General features: G+C 34.1%; 1 protein-coding gene and 1 pseudogene across 1 annotated transcript; both read right to left on the bottom strand.

The window, feature by feature from the left end:
- Positions 1-675: 675 nt before the first annotated feature.
- LOC120134002 (inorganic pyrophosphatase 2-like) lies at positions 676-1,928 on the bottom strand. The gene is made up of 4 exons (XM_039150513.1): positions 1,699-1,928; positions 1,486-1,607; positions 1,190-1,397; positions 676-1,056 (listed from the first exon to the last, which is right to left on the bottom strand). The coding sequence occupies exons 1-4, from the start codon at positions 1,840-1,842 to the stop codon at positions 676-678; spliced, it is 855 nt and encodes a 284-aa protein (XP_039006444.1). The 5' UTR covers positions 1,843-1,928.
- A 1,406-nt stretch (positions 1,929-3,334) lies between these two features.
- LOC120134188 lies at positions 3,335-13,543 on the bottom strand (annotated as a pseudogene).
- Positions 13,544-16,013: the final 2,470 nt, after the last annotated feature.

Below are 16,013 nucleotides of genomic sequence, written 5' to 3'. Positions count from 1 at the left end.
TGCCATATACCATGTTAGCCGCTGCCATGGATTTATTCCTGACAATCAAAATCATTATGGTTAAAACATTTTTTTTACAAAAATCGTGATTTCATGAGATAGATATGTCATTAATAATTTATGAACCAAAATGGCTGAAATATTACATTTAGGTAGCAATCAATATATGGTCTAAGGTCACGTTTAATATAAAAACCCAAGACAAGATCCTTGAAAAATGTAAACCCATCCCCTGCAGCTACATTTTACAGAATCTTTCGTTCCATGATTGTTTAATAATGTTCTTCTGAGATTTCGAGCGTAGAAAACAATTAATAATTTTTTCCTTAAAATAATAATTTTAAATTTATTGTGCCCAGTAAGATTAGAGTACGCTCGTTCAAAGTCTACTATAGAGCTGCAAGCCCAGAGCGCAGTCAAAGGGCCTTAGCTCCATGAAGCTTAAAGTCCATTACGGGTCAAATAAATCGTAAGAATAAGTTTAATTGATTAAAGAAGAAGAAGAAAATCTCAATAAGAATAAAAATAAGCAGATCTTATTTTATTAAATAAAAGACATTCCACTGAATAATTAGACGTTCCTCTCCCATCAAAATTACAGATTAATCAATGCAATAATCGTTTTACTAATCTAAAGACATACTAAAATTCATAAGCCATTTTGACTTAAACTAATTAATGAATAACGTGAAGGGAATGCTGTAAGGCTTCAGCGTTAGCCGTGGCCGGCAACTTCATTGTTTCTAGTTTGCAGTCAACTGATTGGAGTTGGGCAGTAGTGTTGTTATTGTGAATAGAAATATTCCTGGTGATAAGGTTGAGCAACACGCGTTCAAAGTCCTCCCCATTGCTCCATTCCCATATCTGTGCCTTTATTAGGCTCCTGTTTTTGCAAATCAAGTCCCAAACCGGGAAACCCTTCCTTGGCATTACATAGTCTCCATCACCAAGCTTCAAACTTGGGCAGAAATCACCAAGTCCGTCTCCAAGGTAGATTATCGTTTTCTTCTGGTCCTCCGTCGATTGAGAAGCTTGTATCTTTTCAATCACAGTACCCTACATTTCAGGAAAATAATTAAACCACGTATATTTAATCAACTACATGGAAAATAAGTTAAGATGATAACATGAGATAAGTTGCAGCTAATCTCACTTGGGAGTTTAAATTTGAAAAACTTTTTATATATACCTTGCACATATTAGGAGGGCAGCTGGGATGAACGCATCCATGAGAAGATTTGGGGAAATCATGGTGAGGGAATATCCTTAGCCTGCCTTCTTCATCCACAAAACCAGGGTTTGTATGGATCTCCGAGAAACATTCTTTCAGGCCACAATGTTTCAAAACTGTCTGGATGAAGAACGTGTTTGCGTCGCTCACAATCTTCAAGTCACATCTGAAAAACAACAAAACTCTTAGTATTTTTCCATAAGAAAGTTGAAATATAAACCAAGAAGAGAGAAGAGAGTATCGATAGTCGATACCCTAAAGCATGAGCCGATTTAATGGCTTCGATGATTCGAGGGTGTATAGGGGTTCTTTTCAAAACAGCTACAATGTCCTCAATTCTGGTTCCTTGCGAATGAAGCTCTTTCATCATTCGATCCTATAATAATTTATCAACGATTAATTGGTTGATTGGAAATAAAGAAAAACAACTAGAAATGAACGTGAAAGACAATAAACCAAAGACTAACCATGAGAGAGTTCCATGGCATTGTAGGAAGAAGTTGTTCGAACAATTCGGTGGCGCCTAACTCATCCACCACCCAATTATCGCTATCACAATCGATAATCGTTTTATCGAAATCGAAAACAACAACAATGCTTGAACCTGCCATTTGGGATTGATATTATGAACCAAGGAAACACGAAAAGGTTACGATCGGAAGTCTTAGGTATTTGATTGAGGGTTTACACTTTCAAATTATGTGATCTATATAGAAGGAATGATATGGTATTTATAGATGGATGAGATGCCTTTGCCCCCAAGCATCCTGGGTGATGAAGATGAAGGGCTGTGATTTGTTGACAATGGTGTTCCTCGTGCCACGAAAGTTCTTAAAGGAACCGATTCCCCCCCCCCCAAAAAACACTTTTTTCCTTTTCTGCGGTGGAATATTGACCTTCGACTTGCTGACCGTTCAAAGATCAAAAAGGTAGTCAATATGGTAAGACAGACTAGTTTAATACTGTAACTATATTTTTGTAATTTGCAAACCTCTCGTGGCATAAAAGGCTGGAATATTCGGAATATGCCACGTCATATTCCCTTAAAAATGAAAAAAAAAACAAATAAAATGTGTGGGAAATGTAGCCTATTACAAGGATGTTTATTATAACTCTCAACTTACTTTATATCATGTTTAATCTAAATTTATATTATTTTATGAAAATTTCATATGATCTGTCTTTTTATTACGTATCAAACAAAGTACGTGAGATTAAATGTGTTTAAACACTTGCTATTTGTTTATGAATGCAATAGAAATTGATCAGCTGTAAACATTATATTATTTAAAAAAGTAAATAAAAATTAATTTAGAAAAATGTTAAAAATATAATTTTAGACATTTATTTTAATTATTTTTATTTTACATAATCTGATGATTAAAAAATTACGATAATTTGGACTTCAGTAAAGTGATCCAATTTTCTAATGTAATAAAGGGTGAAAAGAAAGTGAAAGTAAGTTCTGCTTTATGGTACTTATATAAGATAATGGGTGCATTTGTACGACTTTCAAAGCTCTAAAAATCATATGTACCCAAAAAAAAAAGCTGTAAATATTATAAAATTAGAGTAGGTATAATGATATTTTTACTTTTTTCTAAATATATTTTAATTTTTTTTTTACTTTTTTTGGTTTTTTATCTTTTGATTTTTTCCAGTAGAATCAATGGATGAAAAAAATAATAATTTTATTAAGATTAAGTCAGTCATTTTATATCTTTTCGTTTTCAATAATTTTATATATTTTCACATTTAATATTTTAAATATATTTTAAAAAATCTGGTCATTTTACGTAAAATAATAACATATTTGATAGCAATATTAACAAAAAATACAATATAATTTATATTAGTATAACAAATTTATTATTTTTCTGTCCGTTATAAAAAAAGTCAAAAGTTTAAAAATAGAATTTTTAAAGAACTAAAATGATTTTTTTTAAATGTTTAAAGGTCAAAAATACTATTTGACCATTATACCATTACACTATCGCTCAATTGTTTGACGTTTTTCTACTATCAAAACTAAAGACTGAACATCAGTAATTTTAGAAAGCAAAAAGACATCAAATACATCAGCCTTTCTGATTTCAACTAGTTCTAATGAATAACATGAAGTGACTGGCGGAAGGCTTGGGGGCCATTTGCGGCCGGCAACTTAATCGTTTCTAGCTTGCAGTCAACTGAATGGAGCTGTCCAATGTCGGCACTATTGTTGTTTTTGTGAATGGAAACATTCCTGGTGATAAGTGGAGCAACACGCGTTCAAAGTCCTCTCCACTGCTCCATTCCCATATCTGTGCCTTTATTAGGCTCCTGTTTTTGGAAATCAAGTCCCAAACCGGGAAACCCTTCCTTGGCATTACATAGTCTCCATCACCAAGCTTCAAACTTGGGCAGAAATCACCAAGTCCGTCACCAAGGTAGATTATCGTTTTCTTCTGTCCTCCGTCGATACAGAAGCTTGTATCTTTTCAATCACAGTACCCTACATTTCAGGAAAATAATTAAACCCCATATATTTAATCAATTACATGGAAAATAAGTTAAGATGATAACAAGAGATAAGTTGCAGCTAATGTTAGATTTGTCTAGAAATTAAGTTGACAAGTTGAAAATTTCATCTTGGTTGGTGGCCAACTTATTGGAAATTTCATCTTGGTTGGTGGCCAAACTTTGAACATGTGAATTTCATATTTGGTGGCTAACTTGTACACATTGAAAAAATCTTTGGTAGGTGACCAAACTTTGAACATATTGTTCTTGAAACTCAACTATAAATAGGCCTAAGTATTTTCATTAGAAATCATCCCAAAAACAAGTTTTCTCTTCCTCTTGTATTCTTCATTCTCTCACTTTGGGAATTCCAAAGAATTCCATTTGTTGTAATATTGGCGATATAGTGAAGTTATCATCCGGTGTGGTGCCCGAGGAGTAGACAATATTCTCGTCAAACCTCGTAAATTTGGTGTGTTCTCTCCTTTATTATTTTTTATTCGGTTATTTTCCATTATGTTTCAATATTCAATAGTTTGACATGTTTATCCGTTGTGTAACCTTTGGTGGTTTTAATCTTGACATTTTAGGTCAATTTTAAAACTACGTTCGTGTGGGAAATAACCCGTTTTCCCCAACAATTGGTATCAGAGCTTCGGTTGAGGTTATCCTGGTGGTTCCGTTGCTGAAAAGATACAGTTCGTGATATTGAATATTGTTCGTTAGAATTAAAATGCCAAAATACGAATCAGTTGAAACATCAAGCTCTTCATCTGGACCGGTGAGGAGGGTAATGTCAAATGCAAATTTCTCGGTGGAGTTATTCGATGGATCCGGTCATTTTGACATGTGGCAAGGCGAGGTGTTAGACGCTTTATTCCAACAAGGTCTAGACATCGCCATTGAGGAAGAAAAACCCGAATATATGGAGGAGAAAGAATGGGGAACAATCAATCGTTTGGCGTGCAGCACGATTCGATCTTGTCTTTCCAGGGAGCAGAAGTATGGCTACAAGAACGAGACTTCTGCAAGTAAGATGTGGAAAGCTTTGGAGGAAAAATTCCTGAAGAAAAGCTCTCATAATCGTCTCCACATGAAGAAAAGATTGTTCAGATTTGATTATCAACCAGGCACCAGTATGAATGAACACATCACTGCGTTCAATGAGCTAGTGGAAGACTTATTGGGCATGGATGAAAACTTCAAAGATGAAGATTTGGCTTTGATGTTGTTGTCATCTCTTCTAGATGAATTTGAGCACCTTGAGACAACGTTACTTCATGGTAAGGATAATGTTACCCTTAAAGATGTAACTGCTGCTTTGTATAGTTATGAACTCAGGAAGAAAACCAAGAAGGAGAGTAAGTACGAAGCAGCAGAGGCCATGGTGGCAAGAGGTCGCTCGAAAAGTCAAAAACCAAAGTGGAGAGGGAGATCAAAGTCGAAGTCCAGACTGGGAAAAGATGAATGTGCCTTTTTTCATGATAAAGGCCATTGGAAGAAAGATTGTCCGAAGCTGAAGAAGAAAGGAAAAACTGCTCCAGATGCATGTGTTGCAGAGCATGATGCACATGACTCTGATATATCATTGGTTGCTTCATCAACAACATTCCATTTCGATGAGTGGATATAAGATTCGGGTTGCACCTATCATATGTCCCCTAATCGGGAGTGGTTCTCCGATTTAGTGGAACTAAATTCAGGAGTTGTTTATATGAGCAATGACAATGCCTGTAAAATTGTTGGGATAGGTTCAATTCGATTGAAGAATCAAGATGGATCAACAAGAGTTCTGACGGATGTCCGATACGTGCCCAGTTTGAAGAAAACTCTCATCTCGTTGGGAGCCTTAGAATCCAAATGCTCAGTAGTCACTATGAGAGATGGAGTTTTAAAAGTCACATATGGCGCACTTGTGAGGATGAAGGGCATCAGGAAAAATAATTTGTATTACTACCAAGGTAGTACAATTATTGGAGCAGTTGCAGCAGCTTCCAGAGGTGATGATTTGGACGCAACCCAGTTGTGGCATATGCGGTTGGGATATACTGGAGAGAAATCCTTGCAAATTCTGGCAAAGAAAGGATTGTTGAAAGGTGCAAAGGCTTGCAAATTGAACTTTTGCGAGCATTGTGTTCTGGGAAAGCAGAAGAGAGTGAAGTTTGGCACCACTATACATAATACAAAAGGTATTGTAGATTATATTCACTCAGATGTATGGGGTCCTTCAAAGACATCATCTTTGGGAGGAAACCATTATTTTGTAACTTTTGTAGATGACTTTTCCAGAAGAGTTTGGGTGTATCCAATGAAGTCTAAAGATGAAGTGCTTTAAATTTTCCTGAAATGGAAAAATATGATCGAGAACCAGACTGGTAGAAAGATCAAACGTCTTAGGACGGACAATGGAGGGGAATATAAAAGTGACACATTCTTTGACGTTTGCCATGAGTATGGTATTGTTCGACACTTCACTGTTAGACATACACCATAACAGAATGGGGTGGCAGAGCGTATGAATCGAACACTATTGGAGAAAGTTCGATGTATGTTGTCTAATGCTGGGTTAGGCAAGGCATTTTGGGCTGAGGCTGTGACATATGCTGGCCATCTCATTAATCGTCTGCCGTCATCAGTGATAGGAGGAAAAACACCATTGGAGGTATGGTCTGGAAAACCTGCTACTGATTATGATTCCTTACATGTATTTGGATCCACTGCTTATTATCATGTGAATGAATCCAAGCTTGATCCGAGAGCAAAGAATGCTCTCTTTATAGGAATCACCCATGGAGTGAAGGGATTCCGCCTTTGGTGTTTAGACACCAAGAAGATAATTTGTAGCAGAGATGTTACCTTTGATGAATCTGCCCTAGTAAAGAAGGTAACAAGTGAAGCTGTCCAGACAAGTAGTACTCCGCAGCAGGTGGAGCATACTCCAAAACAGGTGGAGTTTCAGCAGATTATGATCCCAGAAGTTGATGCATCTGATTCTTCAACTCCAATAAAAGAATCAGAAGATGAAGAGGTTCAAACCCAAGAACCATTGGAGACACCAGAAACACTTGCAGTTACAAGGCCAAGGAGAGAAATTCGTAGACCTGCTCGATTTGTTGATATGGTGGCCTATGCTCTTCCAGTTGTTGATGATGATATCCCTATCACTTACCAAGAAGCAATACAAAGCTTGGAAAGTGATAAGTGGAAAAGTGCCATGGATGAAGAAATGCAATCTCTCCAAAAGAACGACACTTGGAAACTGGCACAATTACCGAAATATAAAAGAGCCATTGGATGCAAGTGGGTATTTGTAAAGAAATATGGATCTCATAACAAGAAAGATGTTCGCTACAAGGCACGGTTGGTAGCTAAAGGTTACGCTCAAAAGGAGGGAATCGACTACAATGAAGTATTTTCCCCTGTTGTGAAGCATTCTTCCATTAGAATATTGTTGGCCTTGGTAGCACAGTTGAATTTGGAGCTAGCTCAACTTGATGTAAAGACGACTTTCTTGCACGGTGATTTAGAAGAGGAGATCTATATGACACAGCCAGAAGGATACAAAGATGGTGGTTGTGAGAAATGGGTTTGTAAGCTGAACAAATCGCTATATGGATTGAAGCAATCTCCGAGGCAGTGGTACAAGCGATTTGATAGCTTTATGAATAGGCAAAAGTATACTAGAAGCAAATATGATCATTGTGTGTATTTGCAAAAGCTCATAGATGGATCTTTCATTTATCTTCGCTTGTACGTTGACGATATGTTGATCGCTTCAAAGAGTCAAAAGGAGATAGACAAATTAAAGGCTCAGTTGAATCAAGAGTTTGAGATGAAAGATCTAGGTGAGGCCAAGAAGATTCTTGGTATGGAGATAAGCAGAGATAGACAGAGAGAGAAGCTTTGTTTAACACAGAAGCAATATCTGAGAAATGTATTACAATGTTTTGGCATGAATGAAAATACCAAACATGTAAGTATCCCATTGGCTTCTCATTTGAAACTTAGTTCTCAATTATCTCCTAAAACTAACAAAGAACGAGTGTATATGGCAAAAGTTTCATATGCTAATGCAGTTGGGAGCTTGATGTATGCAATGGTGTGTATGCGTCCTGACATTTCACAAGCAGTTGGAGTTGTGAACAGGTACATGCATGATACTGGAGAAGGACATTGGCAAGCTGTGAAATGGATTCTACGGTATCTCCAACAAACCGTGGATGTTGGTTTAGTTTTTGAACAGGATGAAGCACTTGGTCAGTGTATGGTTGGATATGTTGATTCCGATTATGCTGGTGATTTGGATAAGCATCGATCAACTATTGGGTATTTGTTTACTCTAGCTAAAGCCCCAGTAAGTTGGAAGTCTATATTGCAATCTACAGTGGCCTTGTCTACTACAAAGGCAGAATACATGGCAGTTTCAGAGGATGTAAAGGAAGCAATTTGGCTTAACGAGTTGATGGAAGACTTGGGAGTTGTTCAAAGTCACATTAGTCTCTATTGTGACAGTCAGAGCGCTATTCACTTAGCGAAAAATCAAGTCTACCATTCAAGGACTAAGCATATAGACGTGAGGTATCACTTTGTGCTGGAGATCTTTGAAGAAGGAAAGATTCTACTTCAGAAAATTGCGACATCAGAAAATCCTGCATATATGATGACCAAGGTGGTAACAGTAATCAAGTTCAATCATTGTTTGAACTTGATTAACATCCTGAAAGTATGAACACCTTCGGGTGTGTGGCGCTTGTGAGCGCAATTAGAGGCACTACAAATTTGGGAAGTTGAAGAAGTTGAGTAGGCTTGGTAATTTCAAGCCAATGTGGAGATTTGTTAGATTTGTCTAGAAATTAAGTTGACAAGTTGGAAATTTCATCTTGGCTGGTGGAAAACTTATTGGAAATTTCATCTTGGTTGGTGGCCAAACTTTGAATATGTGAATTTCATATTTGGTGGCTAACTTGTACACATTGGAAAATTCTTTGGTAGGTGGCCAAACTTTGAACATATTGTTCTTGAAACTCAACTATAAATAGGCCTAAGTATTTTCATTAGAAATCATCCCAAAAGCAAGTTTTCTCTTCCTCTTGTATTCTTCATTCTCCCACTTTGGGAATTCCAAAGAATTCCATTTGTTGTAATATTGGCGATATAGTGAAGTTATCATCCGGTGTGGTGCCCGAGGAGTAGACAATATTCTCGTCGAACCTCGTAAATTTGGTGTGTTCTCTCCTTTATTGTTTTTTATTCGGTTCTTTTTCATTGTGTTTCAATATTCAATAGTTTGACAGGTTTATCCGCTGTGCAACCTTTGGTGGTTTTAATCTTAACATTTTAGGTCAATTTTAAAACTACGTTCGTGTGGGAAATAATCCGTTTTCCCCAACAGCTAATCTCACTTGGGAGATTACATTTGAAAGACTTACCTTGCACATATTAGGCGGGCAGCTGGGATGAGCGCACCCATGAGAAGATTTGGTGAAATCATGGTGAGGGAATATCCGTAGCCTTCCTTCTTCATCGACGAAACCAGGGTTCGTATGGATCTCAGAAAAGCATTCTTTTAGGCCGTGATACTCTAAAATCTTCTCGATGAAGAACGTGTTTGCGTCGCTTACAATCTTCAAGTCACATCTGAAAAGCAAATCATTCCAAGTCACAACAATTTTTCGTAATTTTCTTATTTACATGCATAAAAGCATTGCAAATAACAGAAGAGAAAAAAGTGTATTCATACCCTAAAGCATGAGCTGATTTAATGGCTTCAATGATACTGGGATGTATCGGCGTTCTTTCAAGAACAGCAACAACATCCCCGATTTTGATTCCTTGCGAATGAAGTTCTTTCATCATTCGATCGTGTAAGAATTTAACCATTATTAATGAGTATAGTGGTTTGAAAGAACGAACATATGATACAAGAAACCAAGAACATGCATGCAACGTGAAAAGAAAAGAATCAAAGACTAACCATGAGAGAGTTCCATGTCATGGTTGGGAGAAGTTGATCGAACAACTCGGTGGCACCCAACTCATCGACCACCCAGTTATCGCTATCGCAATCGATTATCGTTTTATCGAAATCAAAAATCACAACAACGCCTGCACCTTCCATTTGGGATGGTTGATGTAGAAACTAAAGAACGGAAGAGTTTAGCCATTTGAATGTTGTTGTATGCTTTCAAATTACGTGAAATGAATACGAGGAAAGTTATGGTATTTATACATGGATGGGGCGGTGTATGAGGGTAGCGATTTGGCGGTCTCTTTAGTCAAACACCGTGTTGATGTAACGGTAAGCGGATGGGAGGAAAGTTCTAAAAGGAATCTGTTTCTTTTAGGGTGGGCAAGGGAATATGAACCCCTGATCTGTTGATTATTAAAAAAATATTTTAATCTTGAGGTCGTGGGATCGAGTCCCATAGAGGGTATTTCATAATTTGGAGGTCTCGGAAGCTGCTCTCAACCTAGTGTTGGGGGCAGCCTACTATCTTACCTCCCCTTACCCCATTACATATGGGAACAAGGGACAACTATTTTTTTTTCTTTCACGATAAAGAAGGGGCCGGAATAGGGATGCGCACGGATCCCAATCCGACGGCTTCCTATCGACCTAACTCAATTTTATCAGATCTTTTAAAAAAAAAACTTGGGTTAGAGTTGAGTCGGATTAGATTCGGGTTTAAATTTAAAGTGAAAAATATTTGATCCAAAAATTAATATAATTATATCTTATATATTCAGAGATAATTATAATAATACTTCTGTTTATATTTTAAAATTAATTCCCTACTTTTTTAGATAAAATTTATAATTTTATATTATTTCAGGTTATATCAGAGTAAGCTTTTATCTCAAAATTATAGTAAGATTTAGAATAGTGAAATTACCCTTTATTCGGGCCGAGTCAAATTTTGGATGTAGAGTATAAAATTTTTGAATCGGGTCACCCCCCAAAACTCGATCAAAACATTTTTTAATTAAGTTAAAGTTATTACAAAATATTATTTATTCTAAAACTCTCAAAATCATTATGTATATATGCCATTGTAATTTCTATTAAAACCCTAATCACTGATAGATCTAAAATTGTAATATGCTCGTAAATACATCTGGATATTTGTTTTTACATTAATTTTCAATTTAATTTATGATTCATTAATTTGGACGTTAAAAAATAGGTCAAAATACAAACTAAAATAATTTTTAATTAATTTTATCCTATAAATTAAATTATTAAAATGTAGACTTCCGAAACATCAGCGGTAACTACAATGGAGAGAGATGCATTTATATGACTTTAAAAAGCTGTAAAATGTTTATTTAATAGAGGCAGTCCGGTGACTCCGGTCCTCGATAATAGGCCTCGTGGGAGTGTTGTATTTAATAAATTTGATCAAGTGTGCGTTAATAAAATTAAAATAATTATATATTTAATTTTTAATATTTATATATTCTGTTAATTTAGTCATTATTTTAATTCAATTAAATAAATTTAACTATTCAATTAAACATGACACGTATCAATATATTATTAGAAGATTTTATTTATGAATTTTAAATTATATAAATTAAATAATTTTTAATCAATCAAGTGGTGACACGTGTCATCACCCAATTAAAATGGACAATAGAAATCAAAGATGCACCCAAGAGGTTTCAAACTTGCATCTAAGGGGAGAAGAGAAACCAAGTGCCCAAACCACTAAGCCAAAGGTCCCTAATAGTTTTAACTTACAACAATTTACTTTTGATTTGTATGGTTAAACAAATTTTTTGGTTAAATAAATTTCAGTTTAATTAATGGTTACAGAAAAAATTCAGTTAATTCGATTCGGTTAATAATTTTTAAATAAATTGCGGTCGATTAACGGTTAAGGAAAAATAATTTATTTGAAAATTATTAACCGAACCGAATTAACCGAATTTTTCCATTTAACCATTAATCAAACCGAAATTTATTTGGAAATTATTAACCGAATAAAATAAATTTTTTTCTTTAACCGTTAATCGAACCAAAATTTATTTAAAATTATTAACCGAACCAAATTAACCGAATTTTTTCTTTAACATTAATCGAACTGAAATTATTTGACCGTTAATCAAACCGAAATTTATTTGAAAATTATTAATTGAACCAAATTAACCAAATTTTTTTCTTTAACATTAATTGAACCGAAATTATTTGACCGTTAATCGAACCGAAATTTATTTGAAAATTATTAACCGAATTTTTTTCTTTAACCATTAATCGAACCAAAATTATTTGACCGTTAATCGAACCCAAATTTATTTGAAAATTATTAACCGAACCAAATCAACCGATTTTTTTCTTTAACCATTAATCGAACCGAAATTATTTGGCCGTTAATCTAATCGAAATTTATTTAAAAATTATTAATCGAATAAAATAATTTATTTTTCCTTAACCGTTAATCGAACCAAAATTTATTTGAAAATTATTAACCGAATCTAGTTAACCGATTTTTTTTGTAACCATTAATCGAACTGAAATTTATTTAACCAAATAATTTGTTTAACTGTAAGTCAAATGTAAATTGTTGTAAGTTAAAACCATTGGGGACCTTTGGCCCAGTGGTTTAGGTGCTTGGTTACTCTTCTCCCCCCTTGGGCGCATCTGTGTTGTTCTATTTTCCATTTCAATTGGGTAGTGACACATGTCACCACCTCATTGGTTAAAAAATCATTTAATTAAATAATTTAAAATTCATAAATAAAATCTTTCAATCATGTATTGACACATGTCATGTTCTAATTGGATAGTTAAATTTATTTAATTGAACTAAAATAGTGACTAAATTGATAAAATATGTAAATATTAAGGACTAAATATATAATTATGCCAATATTAAGGACCAAATTTATTATTATGCCAATTTATTAAAGGACACGTCAGATTATCCGTTGTTTTTAACGGAGAGTGGTCTGATTGAATTAATTAAAAAGTTTGATGGTTGAATTGAGACAAAAAATAATTCGGTGACAAGATTGATTAATGATCATAGTTTAGTGGTCTCCCGTGTAGTTTACCCTTAATACTTTTATCGGACCTTTCTCTGGAGTGGGTGCCTGGGCCTCTGGGCAGGTAATTTAATTAAGATTAAATTATTTCATATACCACTTATATTTATTTATTGATTCGTTTATGATATTAAGTTTTTAATTTTATTAATTATAATATTAAATTTTAATTTTACGTTTAATTATGTTTCTTCATCGTTAAATCAATAATAGAACAATGATATAACTAATAGTTATTGACTTAGTTTGTTACATCAAATCGAAGTCGTTCCAACGACGATTATTAATGCCTAATGTGATGGTATTTTAGGCACTAAACTTTATGGATGTATCAATTAATTCATTGAAGTTTTAAATAATTTATTTTTTGGGACTGCACTTTTCGACTATCACTAGCAAACAATCATTGCATAAATGTTTATAATCGATCATCTTACACGATAAAATCAATATCAAAATGTTCGCATTTCATTCCTTGTTCTTCTCCTATAATTAATTTTCCATGAAACCCGCTCAAAATCAACAAAAATCCATTTAAAAGTTTAATGTATTAATATTCTAGTCTCTTTCAATGATCATCTTATGAGTATAGCTTTGAAGTATGTTGTTTGTCTTCTTAAAATAATATTTTTCACCATTCAGATTTTTTATCAAACCCCCAAACTCCATAAATCTAAAAAAAATCCCCCAAATATCTAAAAAATGTAGATTTTTTGTTTAATTTTACGTATTTTGAATAAGTTTAGTGGAAAACAAATATTACGAAAAGAAAGAAGAGCGAAATACGAACGTTTTGATACTATTTTTTCGTGAAATACAAACGGCAATTTACTGTTAACGTTTAGGGATGACAACTCAACCCGAATCCGACGGGTTCCGACCCGACCCGACCTGATCGGGTCGGATTTTTTTTAAAAAAATTTCGGGTTCGGGTCGGGTCGGGTCGGGTTTTTTTTAAATGTACTGTTCGGGTTGGGTCGGGTTTAGGGTGAAAAAAATCCGACCCGACCCGACCCGAAAAATATATATAATTTTATCCTATATATTTAGGGATAATTACAATAATGTCCCTCCATATATAATTTTTTTCAATTAAGTCACTGTTTTCATTGAATAAAATTTTTTTTATTATTATTTCGGGTCGGGTCGGGTCGGGTTTCTAAGTCATATATTCGGGTCGGGTGAAACCTTAATTTCGTCGGATCGAGTCGGGTCACGGGTGAAAAACCCTTTCTTCTCGGGTCGGGTCGGGTGGCCCAAAAACCCGACCCGACCCGACCCATTGCCATCCCTATTAACGGTGATTAAAAAAAATAATGTCACAAGGATATATTATTTAAAATTAATAACAAAAATCAATATACCCTAAAGATAAATTGCCTGTACAACTCAGTTGGTAGAGCGCAAGGCTCTTAACCTTGTAGTCGTGGGATCGAGTCCCACGGTGAGTAATTCATAAATTCTGACTGCCGGAGGTCTTCCACGGAAGCTGCTCTCAACCTGGCGTTGGAGGCAACCTACTACCTTACCTCCCCTCACTCCATTACATATGGAAATAGGATCAGCTAATTTTTATTTTTAATATACCCTAAAGATCATTGTCTAAAACAACTAGGTTTTTAAATTTTGATGTTCTGACCATGGAAGATTAAAAAAAACGTTGTAAATATGGTAAGACAGACTAGTTTGGTATTGTTGACTGTAATTATATTAATTATCCAACCTCTTTCATGGCATAAAAAACTGGAATATGCCAAGTCATATTCCCTTCAAGATGAAAAAAAGATGCCTATCATGCGGTAAAGAGGTGCACTTTTATAAATTTCAAAGTTACAATCCAAAAGCAGCAGTCACGCGGGATGAGAAGCAGTCCAGTCATCAATGGCTATTTATGTTTTGGTGCACTAATTAAGGGTAGATTACGTATTTAATACATAAATTATCAGTTTTGGTCAATTATAGTATCTAAATTATCAGTTAAAATAATTTATTTTAAAACTAGAAAAATATAAAATATTTCTTAAAGGTTTTTTGAGTTCTTTTTTATCAAATCCATGATATTTTAAGAGATTTTGATTTCATATTTTTAATGAGTTTTCTTTATATTCTTTTAAATAATTTTTTTTCTATTTTTGTTATATACAGTGAAACTTGTTTGGGCCAGATTTATTTTTCTTTAATCATTGATATACGATTTATTAATTAATTAATTTAGGTCAACTATCTTAGAAATTTATTATGAAAATAATCCTTTCATTACAATTTACACCATTCACACTATTTCTTTTTAACATGTCAAAATACCTACAATACTGAGGATGTAATTATTGAGACTAAAAAAATAAAATGAAAGTTTCACTAAAATGAAGAGATTAAAATACATATTAAATCTATAACTAAATTTGGAAAAATAAAACAAAAAATAGTTTATTATTCACAAACGGAGCTGAAAATTTACTATAAGACCTAATATTGATATTATTGATGCATCAATCAAATAAAATATGTACATATCGAAATTTTAATTTCTATATATGTGTGTGTATATATAAAATAATACATAATTTGTTTAATAAATTCAAACCAGACAGGCAAACCCATCATTGTATCCTATTTAAGTTGAATTAATCTTTGAACCTTCGAAGAACTGCAAGGGGTTCACAAAAGCACAAAGTGTAAATCTTTGAACCAAGACATTGTGTTATTTTACTGTTCTGGATTATTATTGTTTTTTGAAGGGTTCAAGGAAATTCGATTTGGTCCAATGTGAGGTCAAAATCTGTTTAATAGTCCGAATATCCAAGAATCCGAAGTGGGTCGAAGCTCAACGTCTGTCAAGTTCTCAGTACGGTGCATATTTCAGGGTCCAAATAGGTCCAAATCCATGTCGGGGCTCAATTATGAGAGGGCAATTTGCTTTATTTTTTAGAGGCGGAGCTTTCTCGGTGCCCAAAGAGGTCCTGAATCCTGTAAAAAAAATTATGTGATAGATTTTGATATAATAATATTTTAATTCATGTAAAAATAAGCATTCAAATTAAAAAACAATAATTTATTAAATATTTAATATTGTAGGGGCCAAACAAGAATTTATTAAATATTTAATATTCAAGGGCCTGGGTTGACAGTGACGTTGCCCTGATTTGAGCTTCTTTAGTTGTATTGGAGGCTATAACTATTTGCTTATTAAGCCCAACATAAGAGTCCTATCAAAATAAGTAAATAACTAAAATTAGTA

The sequence above is a fragment of the Hibiscus syriacus genome, unplaced genomic scaffold (genome assembly GCF_006381635.1).
Source record: "Hibiscus syriacus cultivar Baekdansim isolate YM2019G1 unplaced genomic scaffold, ASM638163v2 tig00000143_pilon, whole genome shotgun sequence".
Lineage (NCBI taxonomy): Eukaryota > Viridiplantae > Streptophyta > Magnoliopsida > Malvales > Malvaceae > Hibiscus > Hibiscus syriacus.
This window is presented reverse-complemented; position numbering and strand designations above follow the sequence as displayed.

Bases quoted from the DNA above. Each gene is read 5' to 3' on its own strand.
- LOC120134002 (XM_039150513.1), bottom strand. From the start codon at position 1,842: ATGGCAGGTTCAAGCATTGTTGTTGTTTTCGATTTCGATAAAACGATT. The intron at 1,608-1,698 runs GTTAGTCTTTGG...AAATTATTATAG, and splicing joins TGCCATGGAACTCTCTCATG to GATCGAATGATGAAAGAGCT. The intron at 1,398-1,485 runs GTATCGACTATC...GTTGTTTTTCAG, and splicing joins AAATCGGCTCATGCTTTAGG to ATGTGACTTGAAGATTGTGA.